Source organism: Rhinolophus sinicus, linkage group LG10 (assembly GCF_036562045.2).
Source record: "Rhinolophus sinicus isolate RSC01 linkage group LG10, ASM3656204v1, whole genome shotgun sequence".
In the NCBI taxonomy this organism is placed as follows: Eukaryota; Metazoa; Chordata; class Mammalia; order Chiroptera; family Rhinolophidae; genus Rhinolophus; species Rhinolophus sinicus.
Genome location: NC_133759.1, coordinates 13,819,398 through 13,838,224, shown reverse-complemented (window position 1 = coordinate 13,838,224; position 18,827 = coordinate 13,819,398). Strand labels below are relative to the sequence as shown.

Below are 18,827 nucleotides of genomic sequence, written 5' to 3'. Positions count from 1 at the left end.
ACTCGCGTCTCTCCCCGCCCCCTCCTGGGGATCGGGGTGGGAGGACAGAGTAGGGGCTGGGAAGTCTGCCTAACCCTGGCCCCTGGAGGGTAGGCGCGCCCTGGCCAGAAATAGCCGGATCCGTTGGCTGCTGCCACCCACAGGCCGCGGGCCCTGTCATTACCTCGGGCGGCCGGGCCCCACGCCCTGCCTGTGGGCGCCTCGCTGGGTTTGGGGTGATGCTCCAAAGAATCTGTTGTCATCCCGGGGAAGGGACCGCGTAAAGTCCGACGCCCAGCTGGGCTGCTGCGAAAGGGGCCCTCCGTGTCCAGGCGTCCATTCGCAGCTCCCTGCAGGTCTGCTTTCCTTTCTGCAAAATGGGTGCATGGCTTCGGAGAGGAATGTCTGGATCTTGTCGGAAGGAGGGTCTCCTCCCCTTTCTCTGGGAAGTTTCTAACCCCAGGAGCGACATTGGTGAGGACTTGGGTGGGGTTGGGGAGAAGAAAGCTCACAGCAAGCCAGTGCAGGGAGCTCACCTTTGAGACCCCCACAACCTAAACTCCTGGCCATCTGTGCAGCAGAGTGGCTGACAGGTGTAGGATCTGGGGTTGGGTGACATTCCCAGGGTCCATGCTTTGGGTGGGCTCCCAAGGAGCTGTCTAGGCAAGGGTCCCTTATGTGGACCCCACCACACACACACACTCCCACCTTTAACTCTTGCAACCCAGACATTCTTTTTATAGGGTATCCAGAACCCCCCCAGGGAAAGTCCAGAGATCCTACTGCCCACCACGCTTTGGGAGAGACCCCAGAGGGCTTCCCAGGATGAGGGGTGCTGGGCCCAGTGAATCACTTAGGCCTCCTGGGCTTATAAAGCCAATGTGAGAGTCTGGCAGAAGCCTTTAGGACCCTTTCTGGAGGAAGCCCCTCTTCTTCCAGTACAACCTGGCCTAAGTAACTTTGAATATCTCCGGAAGGGATGTAAGCAACCCCAGGGTATGTCTTGACTTGGCTTCATCTCCAGCATCATTCTTATTTATTTCAATCTCCCAGCTCTGAACCCCAACCCCCAAACCAGGTCACTATTTGGGACCGTCATCTCTCCCTTTGCCTCAGTTGCCCCTGGTGGGGGCCAGGCTCTTCCTTGGCATACCCCAAACCCATCTCACACAGGCCCTCTTCTGGCCTCTGGCCCAGGCAGAGGAACTGAAGCCTCCTTCCTGGGCAGGGTTGTTGGGCAGGATGGGCTTGTCTGACTCAGAGTTGACACGTGAAACCAGGTTGTGCTAGAAGAGAGGGCTGAGCCACACCCTGCTGAAAGAAGCTCAGAGCTTCTGCTCAGACCTGTGCGTCAGCTCACAGTCCAGTACTCTCCTCTCCTTTGTCCACCTTTCACACACAGGCTGGGAGGCACAGTGCTTGTTTTCACTGGGTGTAAGCCTGTGTGGTGATTATGACTGTCTCCATGTGTGGAGGACCTGGAGGGCCCAGCAAGAGGTTTTGTACAAAATTGCTGGATTCTTCTTCCTCTGCCTAAACTCCCAGGGCCCTCGGTGAGCCCAGCCCTGGCCAGGCATCTAAATTACCCAGCTCTTAGTTACCTTTACAAGATGCTCTGAGATCCTGGTGACTCATAGGGCTTTCAGCAGGCTCAGTTGGGTGCACAGAAAAGCCATGCCTGCCCAAAGACTAATTGCCTCATGGTGGAGTTTCAGGCATCTCACAACCCCCAGCTGACCATCCTGTCTTCAAGGTGTGTATGGGGAGGGGGGAGGGGTGGAGGGGACTTCCGGGATGACTGGAGACAAGTGGCACCTAGTGTTAGGGCCCGTGAGTACCTGAAGTCACTTCCCTTGACCATTCCACCACTGTGGTCTCTGGTTATGGGGAAGGATCAACCCAAGAATGCCAACTTTCAGGACAGTCAGGTTCCAGGTGTGCTTCTGGTCTTGCCCAATCTCCCTCCCCCAGAAACAAACCTAGGCAAGTCAGGTGAGGTGAACAGGTTTATTCTGCTCTCTCCTCCTCTTGGGAGCCCCTGTCCTGGGCGTGGGGGATGAGGAGCTATTTAAATCTTGGCTCTGCAGTTTCCTGCTGTGAGACTTGGAGCAAGCCCCACCACCTCTCTGAGCTCTACAGTTGGGAGCTGCAATCCTTTTCAGAATCAACTAAAATAACAGATGTCGATTAGCTGGTGTGCATAAATGCCTGCTGGACAGACACACGCTGGAATCCCCTCTCTCCACAGCTGTCCCCTCCCTAGGCTCCTCTACTGATCCCGGTGGTCAGAGGCTCTTGGTCCAAGGGCATGCCCGATGCTTGCGAGGGCTGGAAAACTCCATCTGAACTCCCTCCAGAGGGTCCAGGACCCAAATCGAGGAGGAAAAGTGAAGGCTGCCTCTCCCAAGGGAGCAGCTGTGGCAAAGTGAGGGTGCTCAGATCATGCAAGGAAGACACTCCTGACTGCAGGGATCCAGGATGCCATGACGACCACAAGGTTTCTGGGCTCATGGGTAATCCCAGGACAGTACAGGACGATTGGGGGTTACTTTTTTGTAATTATATTTGTGGGATTTTATTGTGCATTCATTTGTGAATGTAACTGAGATATTTATTTCACTGTGGACTAAGTCCCAATGCTCATTCCCACCCCACAGGCAGAGTCTAGTACTTGGGGTGGAGGAATAATCAGGAGACTGGCCCTCAGACTCTCATCTGAGAGAAGAGGTACAGCCCAGGCCACCTGAGGGAGGAGGTACACTTAAGGAGTGTGTGAACTGAAAAAGACACTGAACCTCCAGTTTGACAACAGTTCTATTTTATTTAGTCAACAAATATTTCTTCAGCACCTACTGTGTGCCGAGCACTGATCTAGAAGCTTGGGAATCATCCGTGAACAAAATGTACCCAAACCCTCTGCCTTCATGGAGCTTAAATTCTAATGGAAAGAAAAGAGACACTGTAATAAACATAAGAAGTAAATTGTTTAGCATATTAGGTATAAAGACAATTTAAAAAGAGTAAGGGAATTCAGGAATGGAGAGGGTTAAATTTTAAATAGGTTGGTCAGGCTGGATCTTCTGAGGAAAGTGACATTTGAGCAAAGACTTGAAGGAGGGGAGAGAGTGGGCCATTCACACATGCCTGGCGAAGAGGATTCCAGGCAGTGCCAAGGCCATGAGGAAGGCGTGTGTCTGCTGTTTTTGGAGGACCAGAAAGAGGCCGGTGTGTCTGGAGCAGAGGGAGTGACAGAGAGACGTAATAGGAGAAGATAGAGAGGTAATGGGGACCAGGTCCTGTTGGGCCATCTAAGGGCTTCCACTTTTACTCTGGGAAAAATGGGGAGCACTTGGAAGTTTCAAGCTGAGGAGGGACACACTTGACTTATGTTTTAAAAGAATCAATTTGGCTTCTGAAAGAAGTATGGAGAGACAAGGGCTGAAGAAGGGAGCCCAGTAAGGAGGCATTGCAGTAATTCAGATGAGAGAGGACGGTGGCTCGGACCTGGGTGGTGGGAGTGGGGTTCGTGAGAAGTGGTAGGATCCTGGATACACTTGATGTTAGTGCCCACAGGAGTTACTGGTGGGGGCCGTGAGAGAAAGAGAGAAGTCGAGGATGACTCCAAGCTTTTGGCCTGGGCTGCTGGAAGGAGGGAGTTGTCACAACTGACATGGGGAAGGCTGAAGAGGAGCATGTGCTCTATTTTGGACACGTTAAGTTTAAGGTAACTAAACATCCAAGGTAAGACGTCAAGTTCAAGATGATGTACAAGTCTGGAGTCTTGGAGGGAGATGTGGGCTAGGGATAAAATTTGGGATATGGTTCAAAGCGTGTTTAAAATGTCCATAAGCCCCCACATAAACCTGGTGGGAATCTTCTCTGGGATAATCTATCTGGAGGACAATTTGGTAATATTTCAGATATTAAAATGTACATACCCTTTAGCCAAGAAATTCTAGGATATTATCTAATTCTATATTGTATGTATATTATATACAGAAACACTGTAAAAGGTAAAGTTCATTATCAGAGACATGGTTAAATAACTTATATTTCCATACAGTGGATTCCCTTGCATCTGTGTAAAAAAACAAACAGACCCAAACAGTCCTCTGTGAGTTGCTATAGAACATAAGTGAAAGAAAACAAATGGCTGGAATATGTGTGTGTGTGTGTGTGTGTGTGTGTAATGTGTAATATAATGTAATGTTACTTGTGCTTTAAACAATTTTTTTTTTAAACTATAGATATTGGTGTTGGTACAGGCAGAAAAATAGCTGGAAGGATACAGAAAGAATCCGAGGAAAGGGACAGAGAGCAAGACACTTTTTATTTTTTATATACTATTTGATTTTTTTCTTTCACCGTGATGATGTATAACTTGAAATTTAAAAGTAAAACCGTTTAAAGGCCAAAAAATGTGTGTGGGAACCCAGAGATAAACAAACAAAAATTCTGATCAGCAGAACAGGTAATAAAATGAAGAAGGCAGCTCAAGAAATTCCCTTTGTGCTGACGAATTTCTCATAGTGGAGAGGGCTGGCAAGTGGTTCAAAGATGGTCCGAACCCTTTGTTACTGGTGCAGGGTTTGAACCATTCATTTATCCGCTTAGTCAAAGCGCAAAGAAATTGAATGCTGGGTACAGTGGAATCAGGGTTGCATCCAGCTTATCCGAGTATCTCCGTAGAAAAGGGAGAAAGGGTGGAGACGGGAAGCACAGAAGAAAGGGGAAAGCAAGGGAAGAGAGTGCGTCATTAAAAGGGAAAGGGCAACAGTAGATACTGCTGAAACGTCCAGGAAGATGAGGACAGAGGAGTGTCCGCTGCCATTGGAGGAATTGGAGGATTGCTGGAGACCTTGGCCTAGACAGAGCAGAGGGGATTGAAGCCAGAGAATAGGAAGGGTCAGAAAAATGGGAGACATCTCCTAGGCTGGGTCAGACCCTCTGTGATCTACTCAGGTTGTTTGGAGACAGGATGTAGAGGCCAAAAGTGATGGCAAGAATCCATTGTCCTGTTCTTTCCTAAGACAGGGAAGGGGGCTAGGGAGCCTCCTCAAGTAGAAGTGCTCCTAGCAGGATCACCCACTTTGTGCAGGCCCACTCCTAATATTAGAGCAATGGAGGGCCCCCAGACTGGTCCACTTCTCTTCCCCCCACAGATCCGTTTGCACTATTGGGGACCTTGCATGCTTGCAGACAATTGGACAAACCAGCCCACTTGCCCAAGCTCCCTCCACCAAATCTACCCCTTAGTGCACATACTGGTTAGCATAGAGGGGAAGGCCTTAAAGAAGAGGCCTACACAGGCCCTGTCAGGATGTTTGGGCAAATAATTTGGGGGTTGCCGGTGCTTGGATGGGAGGTATGGAGCCTGTTATCTTGGCCTTGTAGTCTAGTCTCTCTGTAGAGAAGGGTGTGACTGGAGGGAAGCCAGAGTAGGGTTCTCTCAAGTACACAGTCCAGAGCTTCCTTGCCAGCTCTGAGGACAGAAAATTACTTGCAAGGACAAAGGAGGGAACTAGGCCCAACGAAGAGAAGCGGAAGTGGGCGAGGTCTGTGGGCAAGCATCCTGGGGCTCATCTCAGGAAGTGGGTTTCAGGCTGTAAGGCACACAGATTCACCCCAGGAATAAAAGGTGTCCAGTTGTATCACTTGTGAGCAATCAATGTGATATCAAACTGCTGCCCTGGACAAGAGCAGTCCTCTTTCCAACAGCTCAGTGGATGTACTCACCTGTTTGCACACGCATGATATTTAGGAGTCATCCTTGACCCCTCTTCTCTCTCATTCCCATTATCTATCAGCAAGTTTTGTCAATTCTTCCCTTTTAGATCTATCTCCAATCATCGCCATTCCTGACCTTTTTTCATTTCCTTTGCTCTCTCCCAGCTTTTGCACAACGGGTGCAGGGAGTGCCCTTTTTCCTTCTCTCCTGGCTTACTCCTACTCATTTTTTGTTTTGTTTTGTTTTTTTCTTTTGTTTTTTCACTTAACAAGTTTAAATAGAATTTATATACAGTAAAATTCACCCTTTAAAGTGTACTATCCCGTGAGGTTTGACAAATCCATACAGTTTTGTAACCACCACCACAATCAAGATAGGGAACAGTTCCATCACCCCAAGAACTTTCTTCACACTCCTTTGGAGCCAACACTAGTTCTTATCATCAGCTCTTGGCAATCACTGATCTGTTTTCTATTTTGCATTTTCAAGAATATCCTATAAATGGAATCATTCAGTATGTATATAGCCTATTGAAAATGATTTCTCTTACCTAGCATAACACATTTGATAATTCATCTATGCTGTTGTATCAATAGTCTATTTCCTCTTTATTGTTGAGAGTATTCTGTTATATAGATGTACCAAAATTTATCCTTTCACCAGTGGTTAGGACATTTGGGTTTTTCCAGTTTTTGGAGAGTATGACTACAACTGTCTCAACTTTTGTGTACAGGGTTTTGTGTGTCTGTAAGTTTTCATTTCATTTGTATGTGTAACTTTATTAGAAACTGCCAAATTGTTTTCCAGAACTACTGAAGTAGTTTGTATTCCCATGGCATATATGAGAATTCTCTACACATCTTCACCAGCATTTGGTTGGTTGGTTGATTTGTTTTTATGAATTTGTTGATTTATTGATTGCACATTCTACTAAGTACGTAGCGCTTTCAAATTGTGGTTTTAATTTCCACTTCCTTGATGACTAATGGGAGTCTGCTCCATTTTTTGAATCTCTGATTGATCTTCACTTCTTCCAAAAAGCCACTGTGCTCACTCTATAGACTGATTAAGTTCCTGTCCTTTGTGGTTCCATGACCACCAACATTTATCTCTGCCTTGGCCTTAACCCACTAAATTGCAATTGTTTTCCTGTCCCCCCCCCCCCCATTTCCCCCTAACACACACACACACACACACACACACACACACACACACACACACACAGACGCCTGTGAGCTCCCTGAGGGCAGAAACAGCCTCTTACTTCTTTCCCAGCACAGACCTGAAAGAGAATCTTTACACAATAAATATTAAATAAGCGAATTAATGATTGCTTAACAAATTAGAAAATGGATGGATGAAGATAGGTAGTTGGAAAGCATGTTTTGCAATCAGACTGCTCTGGCTGTGCAATTAACCCTTTCTCCACTGGTGCCTCGCACTAAGCTCACCTGAATACAGGTGATGCCCATGATGGACATATTTTGGCGATGACGACACAGAAAACGAGAGAGGCAAAACGGAAAAGGCGGGGCCAGAAGCGGAAGTGTGGCCGGGAGTTAGCGGCGTTTTTAGTTGCCATGGAGACCGGACGAGCCAGGGACCGCCAGTCTGACCAGTCTGGGTCCTGTGCGTTCTCTGGGGCAACGTGGACGCCACCCTCGCGTCTGGACCGGATTCACGGCCCCAGCCAGTCCATCTGGCTGTCCTCCCCCGCCGACCCCGAGGCCTTCCACTACGGCTTCAGGACTCGACCCCACCGCCTCTCGCCCCTTGGGTCCTCGCCGTTGCCCGAGCCGCACCTGCTGCGTCTACGCCCCACCTCGCGTTGCACCCAGGACATCTCGCACTTGCTCACCAGCGTCTTCCGTAATTTGTACACTGCCGAGGTGATCGGCGAAGACGTGAGCGCGAGTTTGATCAAGGCCCGCGGCAGCCAGGATGCGCACCACGAGGAGTTCGTGGACGAACTGCAGCAGGTAACACTGCCCGGCGGCCCCTAGCGCTTTCTATCCGTGCTCACCCGGGACGCCGGGGCGTAGTGTCTGCGGACAGTACGGGCGGCCGGGCTGGGGTAGGGGGTGGCCAGGACGCGCTGCAGAAAGGCGGCCTCCTGCAGGGCTCAGCCGCTGGACAAGTGTCAGCATCTGTCAGGTGCCAGGCACTGTTCCAGACACTGGGGATGCAGCTGGATAAAAGCCAAGTCCCTGCCTCAATGTATCGACATTCAAGTGGAAGGACACTCTATACACATACTTATACAGATACACAGCTACTGCACACATCAGGCATATCTCTGTAGCATCTATCTTTTTTTCTTTACATACGTGCACACATTATATACAGGCATACCTCGGAGATATTGCGGGTTTGGTTCCAGACCACCATAAAAAAGGTAGTATGCAATAAAGCGAGTGGTAATCTTTTTGGGGGTGGAGGGTCTTGCCTTCGATTTGTGAAAATGAGCAAACAATCTGTGAAGCCCAATAAGGCGAGGTATGCCTGTATAGCATGTATAAATAAAATGACTTGGGGCAGGTAGCTGGAGATAAGTCACTGGCCCCCCTTTGGGGTGCCTGACCTTGTATTAAAACCCACAGTCTTAATGGAGGCATTCATGCCCAGATTTTAGGAAGCATGCCCAGTCTCTGGAACACAGCTCTGATTCCTCATCTGTGTAAGGAAAGCAGCTGACTTGAGTCCTCTCTGCTGAGTCTGACTGCTGACCACGTTGCTGGCGACTCCTTTAACAGAGGCTCAGCTGAGTGCGTTCAAGCCGCTGAGGTAAACTCTGAAGGGCTGATAGCTAGAGGCTGTGTGCTCACTACCTCCCTAAAGCTCAGTACCAAGTCCTTCTTTGAAGGGGAACCCAGGTGGCATAGCCCTTTGTCTACCACAATGGTGTGCTAACTTGTATTTGGTATTTCAGAGTTCGAATGGCAGCTCTCTTTACTGTGAAGTCAGGAGACAGGGTTTCCAGCTTGCCTCTGTTACTTATGAAACCTTTAGGCCATTTTCCTCGTGGGGGGGGGAGGAGAGAGGGGTTCTCAGTTTTCACATGTTTGGTTGGACCAGATGGTCTCTATAGCTCTGTGACTGTTCTGTGCTTCACGGGAAGGCCTGATACCTGAGCGAGGTTGAGTAATGCTATGTGATCTCACCATATTTCTGTGCACTTGATCACCTACCTGCCAGATTCGGGAACTCTATAAGCAGCGGCTGGATGAGTTTGAAATGTTGGAGAGACATCTCATTCAGGCCAAGGCACGGAGCCTTGCGGAGAAAGAACGGGCCATGCACCAGGCCAAAGTACAGGCGCTGGAGCCCTTCATCAAGCTGTCTCCAGGTACGTATAAAGAACTCTCGCGTGCCCTTCACCCCGATTCCCTAGCTGTGAATATGTTACTGTATTTGCTCCATTGCTCACTCTCAAGTCTCTCTCGAAACATTTAGGGAGCAAGTTACAGACATGATGTTTCATGACCACAAAGCACTCTCCACAGGGACACTCTCCAACATAACCAGCATACAATCCTCCAAGCCAAGAAATCATTATTGGTGCAACGTTAAGCTCCAATGCACAGATCCCATTCACATTTCACCAGCTGGCCCACAGTGGCTCTCGAGGAAGTCATGTGGCATATAACTGTCATGTCTCTTTTAGACTTTTCGTTTGGAACAATTCTTTGATTTCTTTCCTGTCTCTCATGTTCTTGACAGTTTGATTTTTTCCCAGTTCTTTTTATTGTGGTAAAATGAGCATAACATAAAAATTACCATCTTAACCATTCTTAAGCATGCAGTTCAGTGGTATTAAATACTTTATAATATATAGCCATCACCACCATTCATCTCCATAATTATTTTTATCTAGTAAAATTGAAAATACATATTAAACAATAACTCGCCATTCTCCCCTACCACAGCCCCTGACAACTACCATTCTACTTTCTGTCTCTAGGATTTTCACTACTATAAATACCTCATATAAGTGGAATCATGCAGTATTTGTCTTTTTGCAACTGGCTTACTTCACTTAGCGTAATGTCCTCGAGGTTCATCCATGTTGAAGCATATGTTATAATTTCCTTTCTTTTTAAGGCTAAATAATATTCCGTTGTATGTATATGCCACATTTTACATATCCATTCATCCACTGATTGACACTTGGGTTGTTTCGCTTCCATGTGTTAGCTATTGTGAGTAATGTTGCTATGAACATGGGTGTATGAATATCTTTTTGAGACCCTGCTTTCAATTCCTTTGGCTATATACTCTGAAGTAGAACTGCTGGATCACATGGTAGTTCTAGTTTTAATTTTTTGAGAAACCACCATACTGTTTCCACAGTGGCTGTACCATTTTTACATTCCCACCAACAGTGCACAAGAATTCCCATTTCTCCCCATTCTTGCCAACACCTGTTATTTTCTGGGTTTTTGATACTAGCCATCCTGATGAGTGTGAGCTGGTATCTCACTGTAGTTTTGATTTGCGTTTCCCTGATGGTTAGTGATGTTGAGCAGCTTTTCATGTGCATATTGGCCATTTGTATATTTTCTTTGGAGAAATGTCTATTTAAGCCCATTTTTTTAATCCATTATTTTCTTGTTGAGTTGTAGGAATTCTTTATTCTGGCTATTAATCCCTTGTCAGATATATGACTTACAGTTTTCTCTCATTCTGTGGGTTATGTTTGAGAGATTTTTGATTACTGAGTCAATCTCTTTACTACTTATAGATCACTTCAGATTTTTCTGTTTCTTCATGATTTAGTCTTGGTAGATTTTCTGTTTCTAGGAATTTGTCCATTTTATCTAGGTTATCCAATATGTTGGTAAACAAATGTTCCTAGTACTCATTTATAATCCTTTTTTATTTCTTTGGAATCAGTAGTGATATATCCACTTTCATTTCTGATTTTAGTCATTTGAGTTTTTTCTCTTTTTTTCTTAGTTGATCTAGCTAAAGATTTGTTCATTTTATTTATCTTTTCCAAGAACCAGTTCTTGGGTTCATTGATTTTTCTTTATTATCTTTCTGTTCTCTACTTTGTTTATACTCTAATCTTCATTATTTCCTTCTTTCTGCTAGCTTTGGGTTTAATTTGTTCTTTTTCTAGTTCTTTAAGTTCTAAGTCTAGATTATTGGTTTAAGATATTTCTTGGTGTTTTTTTTTTTAATGTGTTTATATCTATAAATTTCCTTCTTGTTTTTTTGTTTTGTTTTTTAATTATTGTAGGCTGTCTGAGGGTCAGCCTGAGGTGTATACTTAAGGTTTTCTCAGGTCTTTTCTGAGCCTTTCCTTGGGCATGTACTGTCAAATTCTAATTTCCCCCATATATCCAGTTGTTTTCTAATGTCCTGGTCTTTAATATCTGGCTCCCATAAGGGGAAAAAGAGAAAGGTGAATGGGTGGGATTAAGGAGCTGGCCTTTTAAGTTCCCAGGAAGTCACTTCAGCTGGAGGAGGAGAGATTTGCAACAATGAGGGGAGGTGCGACAATAATGGCTGCTGCCTCGATGTCTACTCCTCTGTGATCAGAAGCAGTAATCAGCACAGCACAGATCCCCGATTTTTGGAGGACAGGGTCCTTTTTGTTCACCCACGTTTCCACATACTATGTGCAGGTTGCCCTAGAAACATCTTCACAGATGCCTGCTATGGAATTGGGGATGAGGGATGTGTAAGCTGCTGTTCTAGGAGCTAAAGTTAAGCACGATTTGCTGTCCAGGTCTTTCCCTGGAAGTTACAAGCCTTCAATAGATTCCAGAGTTCCAAAATAGTTACATTAGACTGATTCTGCGAATGCAGTTGTTGTCTAGATGGAGAGACAGATTTCTGGTGCTTCCTACTCTGCATCTTCCCAGAATCCTCTCTCTTAACAAGTTCTTGACAGGCCTTTCGTTCTGTAGAATGGGTTTAATGTTCTCTCCTGACCAGACTCAGAGTCATTCTTGGCAGGAACACAACATAAATTATGTTGTGCCCTCCTCACTCTGGCCCATCAGGAGGCACAGTTGATGTTAACCTTGATCACCTGGTCAGGTTGGTGTCTGCTGGGGCTTCTCCACATTAAATTCTCTAAATTAAATTATAATTGATTAGTATTTTGTGGGAAGTATTCTTAAATTTCACCAATGTCTTTCTCCTCACCAACGCCTCAGCACCACACCACCAGCATTCACTGAAAACTTTTTTTTCAATCATCCACCTCTATGGTGATTCTTTCTTTAATAAATTTACTTGTTAAAGAAATTGAGTTATTTTTCCTATAGACTTGCGCATAGTCTGATTTTGCTGATGCTAACACTGTGGTGTTTAATCTGTTCTTATGATCCTTGCATTTCAGTAATTAGTTCTAGAGAGTTGATGAAGTTTAGGTTCAATTTTTTTTTTGGGGGGGATGGGGTGGGGAAGGGACAAGACCGCCTCATAGATGGTGCTGTGTGCTTTCTTCTGGAGGTGCATGGTATTTGATGTCTCTCTTTTCATGATGTTCGCAGCCTTTGCCTGGATCTATTATTTCATTGGGGGTTGTAAATTATAATGAAATGTAAGTAGTACTGGAATACTTCTATAAAGAAAAACTTTCCAGCAACTACTTTGATTACCCCAAGGTATGGGCAGGATTAATTCTCTCCCTTTATTTTCCAGTTTTTAAAATAATAAGTTGGTTCCCTAGCATCTTTCAAAGGTGACTGATGAGGTTTATATAGTTTGTTTTAAGTATTATTATGAACTTACGGATTTCATAACTACAATTATATTTGTTATCCTTATTGATTTCCCATCTTCAGCAAATTGGAGACTTTTCAAGTTGACTCCTAACACTTGACACAACATCAATTTTCTTTGATAACGTCCTTACTTTCTGGAATGGTCCAGATGTTCCAGGCTCATCTTGTGTATTTATTGCCCCAGACCTGGAATCAGCCATGTCTCTAAGAAGCCCTTGTTCTTTTATTTTCCCCAAAGACTTTGGTCTAGTCTTCTCCTTCCCTGACAATCCTCATTTTCCAGTGCAGCAGGCAGAAGGGACAGTGTTTCTACGGTTGGGAGACCCGACATATCTGTGGCCCAGAGGGAGGGAGAAGTGGAAGATACAGTGGCTTAGAAAGGCATTACAGTTACGGGGTCCTGCGAGGAACCAGATACTGCAGGAGGTGCTTTGCATAGGTTATTCCATTGAATCCTTGCATTGATTCTGGGAGGTAGGTTTCTCTCCATTTTATATATGCAGGTACTAAACTCAGAGAGAGGATCAAGTAACGTCCCTAAATTCCCACAGCTCAGAAGGGCTGGGACCCAGATTTGAATTTGAGTGTATCTGATGTCAGAACCCATCTCTTCTATCAGGAGGAAGAGGAAGGATCATTGTCCAGGCACAATGTCACATGAGCTTAGATGACTTCCCTTAGGGTGTGGCTCTGAGCATGAGGTCCTATCCTATGTCAGGCCTGCCCTCTCGGAGGCTCCATTCCCATTAGATAGTAAACACTCAGCGCAGATTCCACATCTCCTGTTTCTCTTTCCACCACAGCAGAGTCATGCAGCAATCAGAATCCTTCCCCCCAGCGTGGTAGCAGATTCTCAGGCAATTTTATTAATTGCCTGAGATCCTCTTAGCCCTGGGAGTCACATACTGTCTCTGTCTTTGGTAGGATCCTTTTGGCTAGAGATCAGGAGAGATTAAACAATTGGTTAGGTTTTTGTTTGTTTGTTTGTTTTGTTTTGTTTTTTAATGAAAATGAAATAAAACATTGAGAAGTGAGAAACAAACACCAGGCAGGAGATTTTTTTCAGTGACCTGCATTTTATTTTTTACTCAAGATAATATTAAGTTATAATCAGACATTATCTGCTCTGGTTTCTCAACCTTCTGCTGATAATGTTTCTTTTATTAGGTTGGTGCACAAGTAATTGTGGTTTAAAAGATTAAAAATAATTGCAAAAACTGCAATTACTTATGCACCAACCTAATATTTCAAAAGTAGCAGAAGTAGAGACCTTAATACAGTTTCCTGGACACTCTTTGGTCCCTCCCTTCTTCTCAATGTGGGGCAAGGTGACCCCAGAATCTCTTTCATAACTTAGATGGTTGATGGTGAGGACATTCCTCTGAAACCTTTCTTGAGGCACGGAGACAGCCTTCTCTGTTTGCTAATACAAATGTCACAAGGTGGAAAACATACGTAAATGTCTCCCAGGCAGAGGCAGAAAGACCAGAATTCTGCAGAACATCTTGTGCTTTTCATTCTCTCCCCTTACTGATAAGTTTTCTGCATTATCTTTTGGGGACTGGGAGAGCCAGCTCCTTGCAGAGCCATACCCAGGAGCATAGGGTGAGCGCAGGAAGGCGCCCTTCCCAGGTGGAGGCGGATGACCACAGGCCAGTGCAGGGTTTTCCAAGGCTCACTGGGTACACAGTTCAGGCCTGACATGGACAGAGACTTTCCAAATATCTGATAAACAAACTGCCTCCTTCTGCAGACATAACATCTGCCCACCACACCCTGGGGGAGGACTGTGGAGAGAGTGGCATCGGAAGAGAGGGTGTATCTCCTTCCCACATGGCTTTTGCCCTTTGTATGAAAGTTTTATCTTTAATATTTCAAATCGGCCGTCACCAAAGTACTTGGGAACTGGGCTAGATTGTCTCAACTTGGCATTGCTGCTACTCCCTGCTGAGGTCTCTGTATCGCAAAGGAGAGGCCAAGGAGTACATTTCCCAGAATGCACCTTTCCCTGATGGTTCCAGGATAGGTCACTGATGAGAGGCCCTTGGTGAGTTTTGGAAGGGGAGGCCAGTATCCTCAAGAAGCAATAGCAGGCAGATGAATGAGCAGTTTCCAGATAAATTCCTGAGAAACCCCTGCCCCAGTGCTGCTCGCTGAAGTTGTTAATGATGGCTTCCCCGACTTTCTCCCATTCCATAATCCCCTGCATTCAAACCCTTTAATATATGATATATGTAATTTCTGTTTTATTGATTAAACCCTGACTATCACCGTAACTAGGCCAAATCTCAAAATTCTGAAATTAACATATATAACGGGAGAAACATGTATTCTTCACTTGTCTCACCTATACCTTTGGTTGTAGGACCCACCAAAGGGAGAGGCCATTTTAAGTCACCATGTTGCTTAATGGAACAAGCAACAAAGTTTGAAAACTTCCAAAATTCCCATTCATCATATTTATTCTTTAATTTTTATCAAAGTATTGATATACATGGTTTAAGAAAATCAAATAGTTTAGAAAATCCTCCACCTACACATATCATTATAAATTTGTCCAAACCCATAGAATGAACACCACCAAGAGTGAACCATAATGTGAACTCTGGATGTGAAATATGTACTTTGGGTGATAATGATGTGTCAGTGTAAGATCATCATTGTGACATGTCCCACTCTGGTGGGGGAGTTTGATAATGGGACTGTATTTATGTGGGACTAGGGAGTTTATGGGAAATCTGTACCTTCTGCTCAGTTTTGCTGAGAACCTAAAACTGCTCCAAAAAATAAAGTCTATTGGAAAAAATCCTCCACTTTTCCTCTCCCAACCTCACTCCACTTGCTAAAGGTGGCCATTTCTAGCTTTAATTTTTCTGGACACCTCTAAATAATATGTCTTTACTACTATTTCTTGGCTCATCAACCATAAATATTAATTGTTGAGTTCTCTATGAAATGAGATTTTTCTCTCTCACTTGTCTGTGGGTCAGTTGGGGGTTACATGATCTACCTGGGTTTGGCTGGTTGGGCCGACTTCCAGTTGTGGGTCCAGCTGAACTTGGCTCCTGGCTGCAGGTAGGGCTCAGGTCGGGCTCAGGTTTGCTCCATGTGGATTCATGCTGGGGTCCAAGGTGAAGGGGCAGGAACTCTTCTCAGGGGCAGAAAAGCTCTTCTCATGATGATGGCAAAGGAACAAGAGGAAAAACTCTGCTGCACAAGCACATTTCAAATCCCTGCCCACATCTCATTGGCCAAAGCACATCACAGGGCCACAGTCAAGGGTAAAGATGTGAGCTCTGTCTCTAGTAGCAGAATTGCAGTCACCTGGCAAAGGGTGTGGATACGGAGACAGGTGAAGAATTGTGGCCATTTGTTCAATCTACCATACTTGTCTTCATTCTATTTGGATATAGACCTCTCTGGGAGTAACAATACTTTAGCTCAATTAATACCACAACACAGTCTTGCCCAATAGTTGGCCTCTTTTAAGTGACTGGTAAACATTTGCCGATTAGTTTCTTAAATCTCAGAATAACCCCGGGGTTCTGAGAAACAATTTTGGTAGATAGATGGTTTAGGCTCAGTGGAGGAAGAAAGTTTGGGTGTAGGCTCTTCAACGTCAGTCTGGCTTGAAACACCTTTGTCCTCATTCCCTTCTGTGTAGTGAACACTGTCTTCAGCTGGCCTGTGGACAATGAGTTACTACAGAAACACCACTTGATCTGCCCAGACGATTACTACAGCGGCACAGTGCCATTTTGCTCTGCACCTAAAGGTAAAGCTTCTGTACTCTCAGAGCCACGCATATCATTCCAGGGAAGTTCTTTAGCATGCACCTTTGCTGCCATTTCCTGTTCATAGGTTCCCTGCCCCCTTTTCTTTAATTTTAATAGTAAATATTGGGAGGGTCAAATCTGAGCATGCCACTTCCTAACACCTGCAAGACAAAAGTCTCAACTCCTCAGTGTGGGATATGATGCTCTTGGCAGCTGCTCAACGCCAAGAGATATGAAAATGTTTAGAAATGTATTGGAATGAACCAAGAGAGAGGGAGGGTCTGAAGACTTAGATAAGCAGGGGAGCAAATTCCAGATGGAGTCGGAACATGGCCCTAGGGGTTTTCCCATACCCCATGCAGGACAAGAGCAATTTTTTGCCCTTTGAGTATGGAAGGAAGGTTGGGTAGGGAGGCAAGGCAGGAAGGGTTATGTGTGTTCTGTGTGTGTGTGTGTGTGTGAGAGAGAGAGAGAGAGAGATAGGGATTGGGCCAGTTTCCTGTGATACGGGAGGTAAGCTCTTTTGAGAATGAGTGGGGTGGGAAGCTGGGTTGTGGGCTTAAGCAGGGAGGTAGATGTTTGGGAGAGTGACTTTGTGAATGGGGAGAAGTCATGGTGTGGATCCTGTGGCCAAACATCAGGATGAGGTAGTGGTACCAGGCTCAGAAGATGAGCTCGCCGGCCGTCCGAGTTGGCAAGACTCTTTGATGATCTCTGGGGCTTTGGAGCTGAGAAGGCATTTGGGGTGCAAGGATTGGGATCTGGAGAACTGAGGGTGTTGATGAGGAAAGACTTCCACTGATAACCTGAATCATGTAGAGAAATAAGACCAGGAAGAGGCAGCAGAATCAATTGTCGTAGGCTACTAAACCACTTAGGATTTTCAAGTTAGTTGGAAACACACTATCTTATGCAAATAAATCAGGATGCAGTTAGCATGTATTGAGGATTTATCAGGCACTGTGCTAAGAAATGTTTCGTTGCATTCTTGCTAGCAGTGAATGTTCTCATTTAACCTTTTAGGATGATTTTTAAAGGTATAAAAAGTTAATACAAACTGATTCCTTGTGTGAGCTTTAAAAAGGATGTTCATATGGGGGTATGTGTATATGCATGTGTGTGTGTGTGTGTGTGTGTGTGTGTGTGCGCAACAGTGGTCTACTTATGTTCTTTGACCATGTTCTACAACAAACAAATATTTTAACACGCAAGTCCTAAGTCTCAAGTACATAGAATGAGTTTCAGGAGTCATTATATGCTGAAGAGCAATTATACCTGGTATAGTATATGTGAAAGTTTAGGACAAAATACCAATCTAACTGTGGCTTTGGTGGTTTTATTTAGTCATCTTCGGAACATCCACGTCCTCACCTTGGTATGCTCACTCATTTTGTTTCCTTGGTGCCATAGGCACCTCAGTCCCTGGATATTTGAAACCGACATTCAGTTTTGAGAAGCGTTCCCTCCCAAAGAAAGAGCTGACCAAAAAGGGGGAAGCTTCATGCGAGAAGACACTCACGAAGCTTGAAGACGAGTTAGACTACACGATGGACAGCCTGACATGGGACTCGTCTTCAAAGGCCAAACGCAGGACCAGAGAGACTGTCAAGGTTGGTGTTGAAGCCTGTGCACAGCAGTATGTGTGTAGGCTGTGGGGACAAGGAGATGAGGAAGGAGAAGGCGTTCCAGGTGACACAAGACATTGTGATCAATCCACAGCCAAGTAGCGAGGAGTTTGCATTGGCCCTCCGTGGGTCCTGCAGCCGGCCAAGATGTCAACACGCATAGTCCCTCCGCCTGGCATTAACTCTATACATTTTTGTGTTTCAAAGAAAGCAAGTCTACCAAAGAATAAAAACTGGATGAACCATTTACGTGTGCCACAGAGAGTATTGGAGCGACGTCTGCTTGCCAGAATGGAGAGTCGGAACCACTTCCTGAGAAACCCTCGGTTTTTCCCTCCTAACACTCCACGTGGAGGCAAGTCTCTCATCTTTCCTCCCAGGAAGCCAGCACTGAGAGGAGAAGTCCCGAGCAGAGAGCTGGAACAGAGGTGTGTCTTTCTCTGATTCGTGTTCTCAGAAAATCGGACGCTTTAGAGTAAAACCCAGAAGGTCCTGGGTCTGGTCTGGCTTATGATGGATGCTAGACTTTTGGTGTCGGGGGGAGGGTGTCATTATGAGAACAGAGCAGGGCTTCAGGGCTACCCATAGACGTGGTCCTTGGATATCCCCAGAGTCCCGGGTTTGTGCTTTTCTGACCTGCCAGTGTCTTGAGGAATAGAGGTTAGTGTGGGCCCTCTGTTTACATCTGAACGGTCTGAGTCAAACGGGAGGAAACTCTACAGCTGTGTGCTCTTTCCACTGGGGTGCATATGTCTTGGATAATAAAAATGTTGAAACTTTGATTAATTACGAATAAGCAGTATAACTTGTGATTTTATTTAGGAGAGTGTCTTTAGCTATATTTTAATAATTGTCCTTCTGAAGAAAATGAGTTGCTTCATGGGTTAATCATTTTAATGAGCTTAAAACTATTAACCTTTCTTTATTAGACAAATAATATCTTTTGTTAAGAAAAATTAGAAAAGATTGCTATTTCAAA

General features: G+C 45.2%; 1 protein-coding gene across 7 annotated transcripts in view; it reads left to right on the top strand.

The window, feature by feature from the left end:
- The first annotated feature begins 62 nt into the window (after window positions 1-62).
- DLEC1 (DLEC1 cilia and flagella associated protein) overlaps window positions 63-18,827 on the top strand; it is a 57,278-nt gene continuing 38,513 nt past the window's right edge. For 4 of the 7 annotated variants that reach the window (XM_019727616.2, XM_019727614.2, XM_019727613.2 and 1 more), the window contains exons 1-5: window positions 63-7,686; window positions 8,903-9,053; window positions 16,112-16,222; window positions 17,568-17,833; window positions 18,056-18,276. In XM_019727616.2, coding sequence (XP_019583175.2) covers window positions 7,198-7,686; window positions 8,903-9,053; window positions 16,112-16,222; window positions 17,568-17,833; window positions 18,056-18,276 — 1,238 coding nt within the window. In that variant the 5' untranslated portion in view covers window positions 63-7,197. Of the gene's footprint in view, window positions 7,687-8,342; window positions 8,492-8,902; window positions 9,054-16,111; window positions 16,223-17,567; window positions 17,834-18,055; window positions 18,277-18,827 lie in introns of those variants that run through there. The other 3 variants (XM_019727618.2, XM_019727615.2, XM_019727617.2) reach the window with 2 other exon arrangements.